Source organism: Panicum virgatum, chromosome 2N (assembly GCF_016808335.1).
Source record: "Panicum virgatum strain AP13 chromosome 2N, P.virgatum_v5, whole genome shotgun sequence".
NCBI classification, from domain to species: domain Eukaryota; kingdom Viridiplantae; phylum Streptophyta; class Magnoliopsida; order Poales; family Poaceae; genus Panicum; species Panicum virgatum.
In genome coordinates, this window is record NC_053146.1 from 38,811,187 (window position 1) to 38,826,476 (window position 15,290).

Sequence of the window (15,290 nt, forward strand, 5' to 3'; positions counted from 1 at the left end):
TGTGTTCAAACATTCAATGTGATGTTTTTTGGTGTAAAGTTTTGGATCTAAACACAGCCTAACTAGAGTAACATTTTGTTGTATTCCAAACCTGCTCTCCCTCGTAATTTAGATTTTGACACAGAGTAATTATACAATAATGCTACTTAATTCTTCACGCTTGTTACCATCATCATCGTGATACGAAACCAGCAAACTGATGCAATTTCAGCATCAGAAATCATCGTTTTAGACACTCACAAAATCCGTTACAAATAATTTACAATCCTCTTCATCAACTTGCTGCCTGTTCCGTGTTTGATTTCCCGCCATCCTCCGCGCTCTTACCGCCAGCACCACCGCCGTCTCTCGCCCTCGCCGCTGCCGGCGCATGATCCGCTACGCACTGGAACCGGCAGGCGCCGGGCCTCGGCTTCCGCGCCGCCTCCGCGTGGCTCCCGTTCTCCATCATCAGCGCGCGCAGGCACCGCCTCCGCCTCGCCGGCCTCACCGCCTCGCCGCCGCCACCCGCCGCCGCGCTCTTCTCCCGCGGCGTCACAACGAGCGGCGGTCTTCTCACGGGCTCCTTTGGCTTATCTTCCTCCTTCGGGGCCGGCGTCGGCTTCGCCACCTCCGGCTCCTCCGGCGCGCTCTTGATGTCCACGTGCACGCCAGGGCTGCCGGCGCTGAGCGTGCTCCCCTCCATGGACGAGTTGTTCACGCTCTGCACGTTGCTGTTCACGTTCGCGGCCACCCTCGGCGTCGAGCCCGGCGGCTCCGGCTCCCCGGCTCCCGGCGGTGGCGCGTTGCCGAGCACCATGCTCGCGCCCACGTTGTGGCCGGCGAGCGTCACGACGCGGTACCCCTGGCCGCTCTCCGGTCTCGGCGCCGGCGTCTCGCGCGCGGCGAGGCTCTTGAGGCCGTCCTCGATCTCGCGCCGGTACGGCGCGCGCGCGCCGTCGAAGAGGCGCGACCGCGGGAAGCCGGAGATGGCGATCTTGGTGTCGCTGCCGCGGTTGCCGTCGGCTCTGCTCGAGCTCTGTTCATGGCCGGTGGGCGGTTCTCCGGAGAGCGTCAGCTCCAGGTCGGCCACGGACGGCCTGCCCCCTCGCAGCTGCGACGAGTCTGAGCTTTGGACCGGGATCGTGCCCGACTCATCGGATGACTCGGTTTGGAGAGGGATATCTTCCACCACGGCGTGTGGCGCCGACCGCTGCGGCAGAGGCCATGCCGGAGTTGGCGGTGGCGGCGGAGGCCCTGCCGGAGTTGGTGGCGACGGCGTAGGTTGTCGAGGTCGAGGCAACGATGGCATTGGCTGCGACGGCGGCCGTGGTTGCTGCCGCCACGATCCCACATTGCTTCTGTAGGGAAGCCAGAAGCGGAATGGCTGCGGCTGCGGCGGCAACGACGACGGTGGCCGTTGGCCAGACATGGCTGCTTCGGGGGCGATGTGGATGGCCTTGATGGAAACGAAACGACTGGAGGTGTTTGCGTTGAATTGGCCATGAAGCTATGTACTGCTGAGTTTCATAGGTTTCCATTGTCCTCTGATTGCTGATTGCTTGCAACAAGGTGCTGCTTTGAGCATGTCAAGAAAGGTAAGGAATTGGGGCTTTCCTTGGCTTGCAGCTTTGGAGAAAGGAGGAAGCGGTTGATTGTTATCTGGCTTGGACATCTTAGCAATTGGTATCTAGCCATTTAACCATCTCATTTTTTTTTACCAAATATCAATTTACACGTTCCACAATATCAAAATAATGCTGTAATGTTCATGCTCATGCTAAAGATGAAGGTATACCGTGTGGTTAAAGCAACTAGAGTTGTCCTTCAGGCAGTTGACAGTCAAGAGAAGTGTTCAGAAAGATCACAATGGAGTAAAAGACAATCAGAACCACTGGCGAGGGGTCGATTCTGAACTCATCAGAAGTAAAATTCTATTCATATTAGACATACATACTGTTGAACAACCAGCTCAGTACATGTTCACAAAGAGCCATCTTACGCCATATCATCTACAACAACATTAGGATATTGCCCTAAACTAAACCTGTTCTGAAATGAACATTCATTCATAGCGTTTATCTTACAACATTTGACTCGTTAATCTAAGGGAGTTTCCATGCCGTCCCCTTCTTCTCTGACGCCACCTTTCCTTAATGTCACCAAACTCACTTCCTGGAGGACTTTCACTCGCACCGCCTATTTCCTCAGCATCTTGTTTGCCATCTGCATTGAATGAAATGCCTCGCAACCGAGCAGTTTCTGCTATCAGGTCGTTCACCAGCATCTCAGTTGTTCTTGAAGTGATCCCTCTCAAATACCATGAGATGGGTGGCGGGGGTAAAAGGGCAGGCTCGATAAGATGATCCAGGGTAATGGCAGATGCAACTCTGCCCCTACCACCAGTACAGGATTCATATTCTTCTAGAGTACATGGATGAAGAGGAAGGCATACTTCCTTGTCAACAAATATGGGTTCTATCTTCCAGCAACCCTCAAACTTTCTCATAAAACCTGTTCGTCCTTGTTTAAACTTAACCTGCAAAAGGCATTGCACGAAGACACGAATCAGGCAACATATAACATGTGTTGACCAAACGGACTAGCAGGCAGTGTTTCAAGGTTTTACAGTATGATTTTTTCTGTTCTGGTCAACAAAAACATGAACTGACAAGATGCCAGACCACCAGAGGAATTTCCAGATTGCTGCCTGCTCCGCTTCAACTACTTGCCTCGACCCTTCATCAAGCAAGACTTTTCTTGATATTACTTCCTGAAAACGAAACATTATCCTTGTCATGATACCTGCCTCTAGGGTGAGATTTTAGTTCCTTTCCTCTTATGAGAAAATTCCTTGGCTTACTATTAATACCAATTTTATGCAAGAAATAGTATGCCTGGCCCTCATTTTTTATGGAATACCCTCATAATCATATTTTATGTCACACTATTCAAAGTTCCATTCCCTATTCAGTATTACAGAACAACCTAGCACTTTGCCGAATATCACATTATCTCACTAATTCAAACCAACAAAAGAATTGTTTTGCCCTACCACTCAAGTGAGATCCTGTTAAGTTAAAACTGGAAAGACCTCCAAGAAATATATGATGAATGAACATCATGTAAAAGTTTGGGGTTAATGCTTTATCGACAAAATATAGCACGGAACTATCACATTCCACACAATGTTACACAAGAAAAAGCCATTAACAGATCAGTTCTCCTAAGTAGAAGTACCAAGATTTTGCTCCCAACACACATGTACCAAGAAAACAGAGCTAATGTATTTTCTAAGCTACCCTAAGAAGTCAGAAGAACATTCCAGCTTAGTCAATCTTCATAAGAAGTAAAACCACACACTTACCTTGATATTTTTGAACACTCTCTTGTTCTCTGGGTCAATTATGATGTTGTACACTGCATCCGGTGGTAATCCTGCTTTGAATCTTAGATTGAGGTTGCAAAGGGAGCCTTCTGGTACAGTCACCTGTAAATAAATTTGATCATGTAATGTTAAATGCTTAAATTATATGAACAATCTAGTAAGTACTACTATCACATACATTTTTTCCATCACTGGAATTTCATACAAAAGGCCAACTTTTCCAGAATCGCAGGCAACTCTAATGCATCTTCATTCTTCAATGATGACATGAGTCGAGAGAATATGTAAACAATCACTTTTGATGCTCAGAGACAAGTGTCCAAGTGCATCAACAAATTATCGTGGATACCTTGATTTCTGGCGGCTCGTCAGTCCAACTAGGATTGTTCCTCCAAGCTTGGAGCTGCCTGTCCAAGCTAACCTCAGCAGCAGCAGCAGTGCACGACTCTTTCCCCATCTCTGATGACATTTCAGCATTCATACCGTGGCTAGCAGCATCCTTCTTCAGGAAACGCCCAAAATGCACCTATTGCATCACCCAACCCCAACCAATTCATACCTGCGCAACCAGTTCCGTACATCTCGATTTTTTTTAAAAAAAAGAAACCAACCTTGAAAGAGTTCTGAATCTTATCAGGAATCTGCCAAAAGCTATTGAACCCCAGCGCAGGCTTCTGCGGCAAGCCATCCGCTAGGCGGCTGACGCCGGGTTCTTGCCTACCACCGTCTCCCATCAAGAAAGCCAATGCCCTGGAGCAAGTCACCGGAACATGAATGAATTGAAAGAAGAAAAAACTGACGCATCGCAAGCAAACGGACGCAGCGGCTCGCGTCGCAAGCAGTAAAGAAAAGGAGAGCGAGATGTTTTATAAAATTGGTGGCGGGGTAAAAGGGGGGGAGATCTAACCTCGGAGAGATGGAAGAACTGGAGCTCGTGTGTCAGGTGGCGATTGACTCGGGAGCCGGAGGGCCGTTGAGGCTATGACAGAAGGGAGCAAGGAGTGAGTGACCAAGCGGAGATGGAGGCCGCGAGAAGCGACGAGGAAGGTTCCGTCGCCATCTCGCCGAGCTCGGCCACTTTTCCTCTCTAGTCCAATCTCCATCCACCGGCTACGGCGTTTTCCTCCGACGAAGCTGGTGGAGTCTGATGGGCTTTGCTGATTCCTGTTGGCCCTAGACCTGGGCATCCTCCGGGCCGGGTCGGGTTCGGGTCGGGCCAAAAAAATCCCGGTGTTTTTTCTAGCGGCCCGTGCCCGACCCGACCCGGTGGCCGGGCCGTAAAATTGAGCCCGCACCCGACCCGACAGCCAGTCGGGTCGGGTCGGGTTCGGGTCGGGTCGGGCCGGGCCTATGTAAAATGTCGGGTTTCTTCGGGTTTTTCGGGTTTCGGGTGAAAATTTTTAGCCCGTGCCCGGCCCGTCAGTCATACCGGGTCAAAAATTTTGACCCGAGCCCGCCCATCAAACTCTTCGGGTCGGGTCGGGTCGGGCTATTTTCGGGCGGGTTGGGTCGGGTCCGTCGGGTCGGGCAGCCCATGCCCAGGTCTAGTTGGCCCCCCCACAGAGCAGGCCTGATAGAGTCTGGTGTTAGATTGGCTGCGGCACACCTACCTGACCTTTTGCTAAAAAAAAAAGAAAAAAATGAGTACCTGACGAAACGCTAACAAAATCACAAAGATCGCCGTGTATGTGACACATCACTCAAAAAATTACAACCGCATATGATGCGTCGATGATATGTATATGTACTTTATGTACAAGCAGCAAGCAAAGTTTATAAATTACGATGAATAGGGAAAATCACTAACATATATATAATTCTCTGCTGCTCACTGGCACAATTCTTTTTTTTTCTTGCTAATGGTCCGTGAGGACTCAGGACGCATATGCTTTTCCAACGACGAGACTGAAGAAGAGATTTCTCTGCTCCTCCACCGCAGGCAACTTAACTCTGTCAAAAGCAACGGCTTGCGGCTCTCTTCTTTCATGCGAGTACCGCATGAACTTCCATCCATGGAAAATTTCTTCCAGTTGGTTTGCTGCATCACACAACCCCTTGGTTCGACCCATTGCACTGCGCAGTGAAGTGATGTTCTCCACTGCAGTCAGCAATATGGTTGTCAATGCTTCGTTTGGCAGGGGCCACTTCATGCCGACGCGACGGCATGTGTGATGAAGATGCTTCATCATCATCCTGTTCCGAAATCCGGCCATCTTCTGCCGGCACTTGAGGTTCCTTGCATTTCTTTTCGGGATGTAAACCTATTGAAAGTCCAAAGCCAACATAAGAAACTAAAATTTAAATGGACCCAGTTTACTTGTAGTTTAATTATAACATTCTTTTCAAAAATTTAGGAAATGACTCGAATTATCTTTTCCAAAAGAAACCACTAGTTCCTGAAATCCCTCTTGACCCTATCATTAAGTTTTCTAATGTACATGCTGGAATGTTCTTCTGATATGCTATTAAGTAAAACTCAGATACATATAATTATGTACTTCTGCTTATGATGAAGAATTGTCATTTTCATGTGACAAAACTAAGTGCTCTTGTGGAACAGCAGTGACGAAAGTTTAACAGTTTGACTACATGCATTACGGGACAACATTAATTTTTTTTGAAATAAAGGGACAGCATCAATTTTGGACCATAGTTAGTAGTACAGTATAGGTTCTGCTATGCACAAACCTTAAACTCAATTTGTGCTCTATTCACGCCTATTTTCATGCGGTTGAGTCTTCCTCTCTTTCAAAGGTTACCTTTGACCAGTTACCATTCATAAATATCTATCCCCCCCCTAATTGATAAATATTTATATTTATGGGAAAAGTAAATATATGCGCACTTGTGATGCTATTACTTTCATAGCAGGTAAAACTGCTCTAAATCTTCTAAACCTTGGAACACGTCATATTCTTGGAAACTTCAGAACCACTTTAGTTGAGCACTAAATCAACATGCGAAGTTTCAAAAAATTTGGAGATATATTAATTTGTCAGACTACACATATAAGTTTGAAACTGCAAATTACATATTTCAAAAATATATTTAAAAAAAGCTTGCATTTCTAAGATAGTGAAGAGTATTTTGAACTGAAGGTGATCCCAATTTGCACGTTAAGATGCTTTCAAAATAAAAATATAATATTTCATTCAAAATTTCAGATAGATTTTCAAACCTGATGTTTCATCATTGGACAATGGATGGTCGGCTATTGAGACATCCGAGGAGGAGCCAGATACAAACACTGCACTCGAACTTGATGCAATGGAAGAAAGGCGAGATGGAGAGGATGAGAACTGTTGTCCAGGGAATACTTGTACTATCTCTCCATTTGAGTTTGGCTACAAAAAGAATAAGAACATTGTAAACTACTATCATCTGCTATGATAATTTCATGGAAATAAACTTTGGTGATACATTGAATTTACCTTGTTAATAAATTCAGGTTCTTCACTTTTCTGTCCATTATGATAAGCAAATGTCGATTTTTGCTTCATATTGTTTCGTGGATAATCAACTTCATCAACATCTGATGCACTTATTCCTTCTTCCTTGTCTCTGTTTGCAGGCTCTTCAGGAGTGATATCTGAAATAGCACTACTTGTTCCAACTTCCTCAACTTGCTGTGACCATTGATGGGATTGCGAACTTCCAAAGCTTAGCGAACAGGACTGCACTACACAATCCTGGCACCCCAAAACCTCAATTTGGAGCTTTTTGTGGTTTGAAAGTGACTTAGGTAATGCTTTGAGTCCAACACATTGTGATAAATTAAGATACTCCAGATTCCTAAGTCTGTCAAAAGAAGATGGCAAATATTCTACACTAGGACAGTGTGAGAGATTCAGAAATTGAAGAGAAGTAAGGTATTTGAAAGATTCTGGGAGTTTAAGATCAGAGCAGAACGAAAGGTTCAAGCCTTTCAAATATGCAAGCTGACCAAATGATTGGGGTAGTAGCTCAAGTTTAGAGCATTTTGACAGATTCAAGAACTGAAGTGAACAAATGTTGCCAAAAAAGTCAGGGAGCATTCGGAACTCAAAACCACTTAGGTCCAAATCCACAATGGAAGAAAAGCTAGAGAATGATTGCAATAGTTCGTCAGGCAATGTTGGAAGCTTAGAACACTCCGAAAGGTTCAAGAAACGAAGTTTCCTGAGACTTTCCAAAGATGCAGGAAACCTTCTAACTTCAGGGCAGCATGATAAATTTAAATATTGTAACTCGTGCAGCAGATCTAGGTTATTCAATTGCTGAAGTTTCTGGCAACCATGGAGATTCAAATACTTCAGCGTCTTTAAGTTACCAATGAAGGCTGGTAGCTCTGTTAATTCAGTTTCTGACAGATCCAATGTCTGCAGCTTATGAAAGCCACTAATTTGGGGAGGCAGATCTGTAATGGGCAAAGTTGAAGCGTCAAGGTATCTCAGCTGTTTCAGCTGAAAAACGGGAGCAGGTAACTCCTTAACAGAACATCCACTGAGATCCAAAACACGCAAATATTTGTTCACTGAAAGAACTTCACTGACATGCTGCAATTCTGCACCGCTTGTCTTGAAAATTAGAGACCTTGCCTTGGAAGGCCAAGCCTTGCTACCTATTGATTGCAAGCTAGAAGCGCACACTTGTGCATAACGGTAATCATAATTTCTATTGCAGCGTTCATTCTTGGCATCTAAGATCACAAGGATATCTTCACCAGAAACTGACCTAGCAAGATCATGTGCCAAATTATCCATGCAGAGCATTTCATCAGAATTATTGGAAATTCCTCCATTAATCTGTAAATGAAAACGATGTTAATTAGCTAGCTTACTCAACCAAATAGCTAAATTGTCATGGTGCAATAATCTTATGGTTGATCTTAGGGGAGAATAAAGGATTGGAAAATGAACTATCTCAAAAGAAAAAAATGCACAATTTTTAATAAGAGTTCATTTCAAATGTATTAATATCATGATGGTTTATTCAAATTATTAAAGCCAATCTTTGCAATATATACTGCGCATTTAATAAAATTTTAGAAATGTTATTAAACAAAGTCTTAAAACTAAATCAGATGGGCATGATTTGGTCATCAACATAAGTCCTGAACCCAAATATTTTTTAGGTATTAGTTCAAAGCAAAAGCAAAATGATACCTGAGTCAAGAACATTATATATGTGATGTTGTTTGTCCTATCTTATCTGTAAAAGTATATGAATGCTCATAGATATTTAGTGTGTGTCCATCTCAACGGTGTAGTGTGAGGTCAGGTCGGCCGTTGGCACAAGATTTGTTTTTTTTATTTTGGCAACTAGGCCCCTTTTCTGTTTGTGGGGTGTGAGTGTGTCGGTCTGTGTTTTTTGAGTCTCTGTATGACTCCATCTTCTATCAATACAATGCTATGCAGCTCTCCTTCGTGTTCGAGAAAAAATAAACATACTGTTTCCATATCCATTATCGTTCATAACACATAACAGGATTTTAATATGTTAACCTTCTTTCATGGAAATGTTTTTACTAAAGCTTATTAAGATGGATGTTACTGTGTTGCTTGTAAATTATACATGAGAAAACAAGAAATATAAGTATTTACTAAAGCTTACTTGAAGGAAATAAATATCTTTAAGTTCTTCAATGTATTTCTCAGCAGTAACATCAAGCGGCAATGTTCCATGTTTGGATTCAATCATGTCAAGTGCAATCCATTGCTGAATAAGCTTTTTCTTATCAATGACATATCCTTTAGGGAAGATTGAACAATATACAAAGCATAACCTTAGCTCATGGGGCATATTGTAGTATATTATCTTGAATGATGGAAATACTGGCAAAATTTTGTTTTCGGGGTAGTCTTCCTCTATCTTCCACATGTCATTATCCTTTGCAGCTTTCCATATCTCACGCCTATGTCTTTGAGCATTCACCACAGATCCAAGAAAGTTGGCTACCAATGGTATGCCTTTACATCTCCTAACAATTTCTTCTCCATATTCCCTGAAAAGTGGGTCACTATGACCTGTCATTGCCCTTTGAGATAATATACTTGAACAATCATCTTCTGACAAGACAGACAATTTGTATGGTGGCACAGTGGATATCAGCTCAGCTACTTTACTGCTGTGAGTGGTCACTATGATCTTGCTTTCTGTCTTTCTACCTGTAAGCAACATCTGCTTGAGCTCATTCACTTCTTCATCTTTGCCCCACAAGCTATCCAACACTATTAAGCAGCTATACCGATTAAGTATGTCTTGAACAGCATTCTTGATTGATTGCATCTGCATGCTTCCCTCAATCCTTTCTGTAGTTTGCAAAACTATATCTCTCCCAATTCTTTCAAGGTTGATATTGCCCATGGAAACATGAACCCATATCCTGAATCTAAATGTCTCTGCTCTTGTATCATTGAAAATAAGTTGGGCAAGGCTTGTCTTCCCAAGACCCACTGGTCCAACTATGGAAATAATGGTAAGCTCTTTCACATTTATCTGCATTAACATGCTCATAATACGTCCCAATTCTTGCTCCCTCCCAACAATTTGGATATCATTATTTCTGTATGATGTTGTCTGCTTCTCATCAAAATTTACCACTGAGTTAATATGTGAGATGAAATGATATTGGGTAGGTAAATGTTGTCTTGTCTGTAACAACTCCCTCTTGGATTTCATCTTATAAACCATGCCGACTTTTGAAAGCATCGGATTGGATAAAGAGCAGAGCATCGATCCCTGAAAACTCACCATCACATTACTCTGTAAGTTTGCAATCACTGTGCGGGAAGCAAAAGACAATGAAGAAGTCTTGGTGCATTATTTAGAAACAGAGGCCCAAGGCCCAGGTGTATTAGAATTTAAAAAGGTAGGTCCTTTTATTATTTCTAGAATTAGATTGGTGATAAATGGATCTTGTATACTACTATATTAGTGTAGTCCGCAGGTTATGAGTCAAATCCCCAGATAGTCACATTGGAAACTCAATACAAACAAGCCACCCAACATTGTTAGGCTATGCAATTGTTGCTAACTTGCTATTCTGAAGCCAGGTCATAAATTTAGCAGATGATAGCTTGCCAAGGTTTACAACTTTGTCATTGAATTGGGAAGAGTCTGCAGGCTAAACTACCACGCAGGTCGATAAGTGAGGAGAAAAAAAAACAACCAACAAAATTCCTGTAGCCAAATGAGCATCAAACTGCTGTAATTGTAGTCCTCGACTAATGAAAATCAACAAAAGTGGGCTAAAATTTTGAGTTGTATGATTATAAATTGCTTTTTATATAATACGAAAGGCCCATGTTATAAAAGCAGATTAACTGGAGCTGTTATGAATCTACAACAAATATAACTGAATTCCAGTCCTAGGTACCGTGGGGCATGCGTAGTTACTGGAGTAGCATTTCTTAAATAAAAAAAGACCAAATACTACTATATTCCAATCACAATGTTGGAGTAGTATAGCAAATAATACTGTATGTTGAAATTGTAGAAATAGATTGCGTATAATAGATGATATTAGCGTGAGCCTTAGGGCTGAATATATAGGGGTACATGACTTGGAGGGAAATGAGCCTCTCCTATAGATATGGTAGGAAGTAGGATACAGATACAATTCTAATCTACCTAATATAGAGATATCTCTAATATACTCTAATATCCCCCGCAATCACAGCAGGAGCATCACAGAAGGTGAGACTAGAGAGAAGTCGGTGAGCTGACATCCCCCTGCAGTCACAATGGTCAGTGCGTCGCAGATACTGTGGTTGGAGTGGAAACCCACCAGGTTGCTCAAGCAAATGGTAGCCCATTGTGCCAATGTCGAGGTAGACCGAGCGTGAGGGTGAATAGCTGTAGTCGAATATGCCATGCGTAGGATAGTCGTGGTCGACGTAGTAGTTGAGGATGCCAAAGTTGAGATAGCCGCATATGGAGCCACGGGCGCACGAGGGGAAGCCAAAGATGGTGGCGGAAAAGAGAAGGCACCGGAGACGAAGATGGCAACGCGTCGAGGCAATCATAGGGGGGAGTTGCCAAAGTCGATGTAGTCAGGCCATCGAGCAAGGCATTCCTGGGTTAGCCAACCCCGGGAACGTGTCGGGGACTATGACCATGCACCGGTGTTGCCAATACTGGACATGTAAGGTAGGGTGCACAACCAGACGTTGTCTTCTGAGGGACCAGCAGAGAAGGCCTCCACGGTGGTTGCAGGTGCAGAAGAACGGCGGGGTAGAAGATGCTGACGTATCCTGCTGTTGCTAGAGTAGACGAAGTAGTCGGGGAGGCGACAGCGATGCTGGCGATGTGGTTGTGCTAGACGAAGTGAGGAGGTGAAGCTAGACTGTCTAGTGTAAGGCCGAATGTTCCGGATAACACGACAGCGGTGCTTGAAGGAGACGACGAATAACTCGAACAGTTTGATGAAGACCATGCGCGTAGGGCGCATCGACGCAAAATTGACGACGAGATCGTGGACATGGTCGGGGCGGTGAGGATGCAACGGCGAACAAGACCACGGGTGGTGCCGCTTCTGTCCGAAGAGGCCACGTAGCAGCAGCCTTCCATGCTCGGGGAGTAGACGCGGACGACGAGGACAGACGTCATGGGAGCTGGGTGGATCACGCACGTCGGCTGATCAGACCGAGTATGCGCAAGGCGAGGCAACGATGGGCGAAGTCGGCGGAGGCGTCCCGATCGGTGGAGGCGATGATGAGCTTGCGAAGATTGTCGTGCGGACGAAGCGGCCAAGATTGCGTATGATGGATGAGCCTTGAGGCTGAATATATAAGTACATGACTTGGAGAGCAAAGAACCTCTCCTACAAATATGGTAGGATACAAATACAATCCTAATCTAACTAATATAGAGATATCCTGGTATACTCTAACATAAATCTATCTGCAGGACATTCTCTAAATAATAAATCAAACTATAAAACTGCAGGAATGTTGATCCCCCAAGTGTCCCTATCGATGGTTAGGTGTGGTGTATGCATTTAGATCCCAAAATCAAATGCGAATAATAAAAGGTCTACTTCTGAAAAGGATAACTTTTATCTTCTTTACCCATAGAACTAGTTCATTGCATTTAGTCGGAATTAAAGAAATTGCCAACTTAGGAAGAAAATTAGAAGGGAAAATCCAAAATCGTGTCACCTTCTGAGCGTAGCTGCTTCCCTCATATTGCTCCTTGGACGAGTAGTATCCATCAACGATGTCTTCGATGTCGTAAGCCAGGCACTTGATCTGGCCGAGCCAGTGCCGAAGGTTCGCCCTCTCGCTCCCAAAGGAGTTGTTCTCCGCGTTCTTTAGCAGGCCTTCCAGGTACACCATGGTGTCCTTGATGCTCTCGAGGTCGTCGCTGAAGCTGCAGCACAGCTTCACCTCGCCCTGCGCCACGCCGATGACCTCGTTGATCTTCCGGGCGACCTGGTTCACCGCCGCGGCCACGAGCATCTCGGGGCCAACCATGGCTGCACGTGGCCCCGTGGGCGTGGGCCGTGGGTGAGGGGAGTGATAATTGATGAGAGTAAGAGAAAGTGAGGAGCAAGAGCGCAGTACGGGAAGACAGCTAGGATTGAGCGAGGCGATGGGCTTCTTGACTTTGACTTGTCAAGTCTTTAGTGGGTGTCACGCAAAAAAAAAAAAGTCTTTAGTGGGTGGTAAAAAAAATGGTAAAAAAGGTGGCAACTGCCACACGATACTAAAAAAGTCTTTAGATCATGTTTATAGTTTCCAAAAGGCAAAATTTCTAGGATCATGTTATATCGAATTTTTGGACACATGCTTGTAGTTTTAAATGCAGTTAAAAAATAACTAATTACACAGTTTAACTATTTCATACAAAATAAATCTTTTAAGTCTAATTAATTTATGATTGGACATTAATTATTAAATAACAACTAAATGTGCTACAATATCAAAACCTAAATTTTTTGGCAAACTAAACAACCTTACTATCACACACTACAATTCAGTATTAATTTGCTGCTGCACATTACAACCCTTACAATAATATATCCTTCTCAAACAGCTATCAACACAGACAAGTATACTACCTAAGTACAGTCTAGGTACGGTACTTCCTTCATCCTACAAAAATGCAATTCTAGTGTTTAAAATAATCTCACAAAAGAGTTTCGGTATTATAAGTTGGACAATAACTACTTGTTGAATTAAGTGGTTAGATTTGATTTACATGTCAAAACTAACTTCTAGCCATCTTTTTAGAAAGTCTAGTTAGTTGCATGAGTCAACAAACTCACCATATGTCCATGTTTTTCATGCCACCACTAATCTATTTAAAACAACTAGAATTACAATATTTATTTCACAGAGAAATTAGCTTGTAAGTTAGTTAAAACTATGAATGAAGGTAATTCATACTTTCTTCGTCTACAAATTGAACACATAGTATTTACGAAAAATCCAATTATATACATGTTTAACGTATGGAGGAATTTGTTCATAATTTACTTAAAACTATGAATGAAGGTCCTAGTTCATACTTTCTTCATCTATCGATTTGAGCATATTTTATTTGAAAAAAAATCAAATTATGTACATGTTTCCCTCACTAGATTTATATCAAGCGAAAGGGTCTGTAGCCTAGTGGTTATATGATCCTCAGTAGCATCTTAGTTTCCGGGTTCGACTCCCTGTGGGAGAAAATATTCTAGAATTTAATGACGTTGTGCTTTCAGTGAAGGCGACATTTTTGTCGATAGCGAGACTGACGTTTCTATCGACAGCAAAACACCTGTGGTGACTTCGTCAATCTTGAGAATTTGCCGTTTCAATCTTCGAAGATGTTCATATAGGTAGGCTTTGCGTATGTGTGGTGACTTCGTCAATCTTAAGAATATGCGTATGTTGTGAATGTATGAATTGTACTGTGTAATCTAAAAAAAGATTTATATCAAAAACAATTTTGGGGTAGCAATTGATGTTATGGGTAAAGTTTAAAGTGGAATCTTGATTTTGAACATTTTCCCCCATAAATTACGCTTGTGTTGATCCGTGAAGAGAGTAAACCACAATACATAATTCTTAGGCTAAAGATTAGTCGAAGAATATGACTTTTGATCCGTGTGAGTCCTATAAAATAAATGGAGGGAGTAAATCCTTGATTCAAAAATTACAAAATGTTTAATGCTTCCAATCTACCTTCATTTACAAAGATGAGCGGAGGGAGAATCTCCTTAGTTAAAAAAACATTATTTCAAAATACACCTATAAGCTATCCAACATTTTGTTTGAAAGTATGCTAGGAGGTCCAGGCTGGGCTTTGGGTAATAGGGTTTGAGTCTTGGCCGTGTGGAGTATTTGAAAGCGCCTCGTAGAAATTTGTACATAGACCATTCGTTGACTTCTTGTGGACTAGCGGTCACACACAGCTTAGGCTTATCGTTACCTTATCAGCTACGGGTGGATGAGATTGATACTTCATGACCTCTTTGAATAAAGAAATGTACCTTACTTTATGGTGTTAGTTATTCAACCAAACACTAAGTAGCTCACTTAAAGTTAAAATTTTGCACTAATTAGGGTTGAATCCAACCAACTTAACCAAATTTAAGTTGCTGGTTAAGATGGAAGGATGCATAATTTTGCATTGTTATATATTCTTATATCAATTCACAAGCAAAGTGCTGCTTGTCATGGTAAAGTTTTCCTATCAAAATTCAAACTAAATATTTCTCAATAACCCACTAATCGAAATGTCCCTATATTTCTTTCATTCATGATTATTGAAGGAGTTGCTTTTACAATTACTCAATAATCTCATCCCAATCTAACTATTATTATATTAGGAGAGTCTCAACTTCCTATCTATTTGGGAAGAGTTGGGGTAAATTATTAATTTATCCCAATTATTTTTAGAAAAATAGAAAGTTGAAGAGATTTGGTGGAGCACTATTTTTATGTAAACTCTTCCA

The 15,290-nt window shown here is 42.9% G+C and overlaps 1 protein-coding gene across 1 annotated transcript; it reads right to left on the reverse strand.

The window, feature by feature from the left end:
* Nucleotides 1–1,886: 1,886 nt before the first annotated feature.
* LOC120660392 (putative disease resistance protein RGA1) lies at nt 1,887–12,943 on the reverse strand. The gene is made up of 10 exons (XM_039938907.1): nt 12,508–12,943; nt 8,960–10,087; nt 6,799–8,151; nt 6,546–6,711; nt 5,016–5,628; nt 4,275–4,531; nt 3,979–4,117; nt 3,347–3,893; nt 2,609–2,752; nt 1,887–2,518 (listed from the first exon to the last, which is right to left on the reverse strand). Exons 1-5 carry the CDS (start codon nt 12,820–12,822, stop codon nt 5,411–5,413), a joined length of 3,180 nt encoding a protein of 1,059 aa, XP_039794841.1. The 5' UTR covers nt 12,823–12,943; the 3' UTR covers nt 1,887–2,518; nt 2,609–2,752; nt 3,347–3,893; nt 3,979–4,117; nt 4,275–4,531; nt 5,016–5,410.
* Between the last annotated feature and the right edge of the window lie 2,347 nt (nt 12,944–15,290).

Bases quoted from the DNA above. Each gene is read 5' to 3' on its own strand.
- LOC120660392 (XM_039938907.1), bottom strand. From the start codon at position 12,822: ATGGTTGGCCCCGAGATGCTCGTGGCCGCGGCGGTGAACCAGGTCGCC. The intron at 8,152-8,959 runs GTAAGCTTTAGT...TTTCATTTACAG, and splicing joins AAGATATTTATTTCCTTCAA to ATTAATGGAGGAATTTCCAA. The intron at 5,629-6,545 runs GTTTGAAAATCT...GACTTTCAATAG, and splicing joins GTCCAATGATGAAACATCAG to GTTTACATCCCGAAAAGAAA.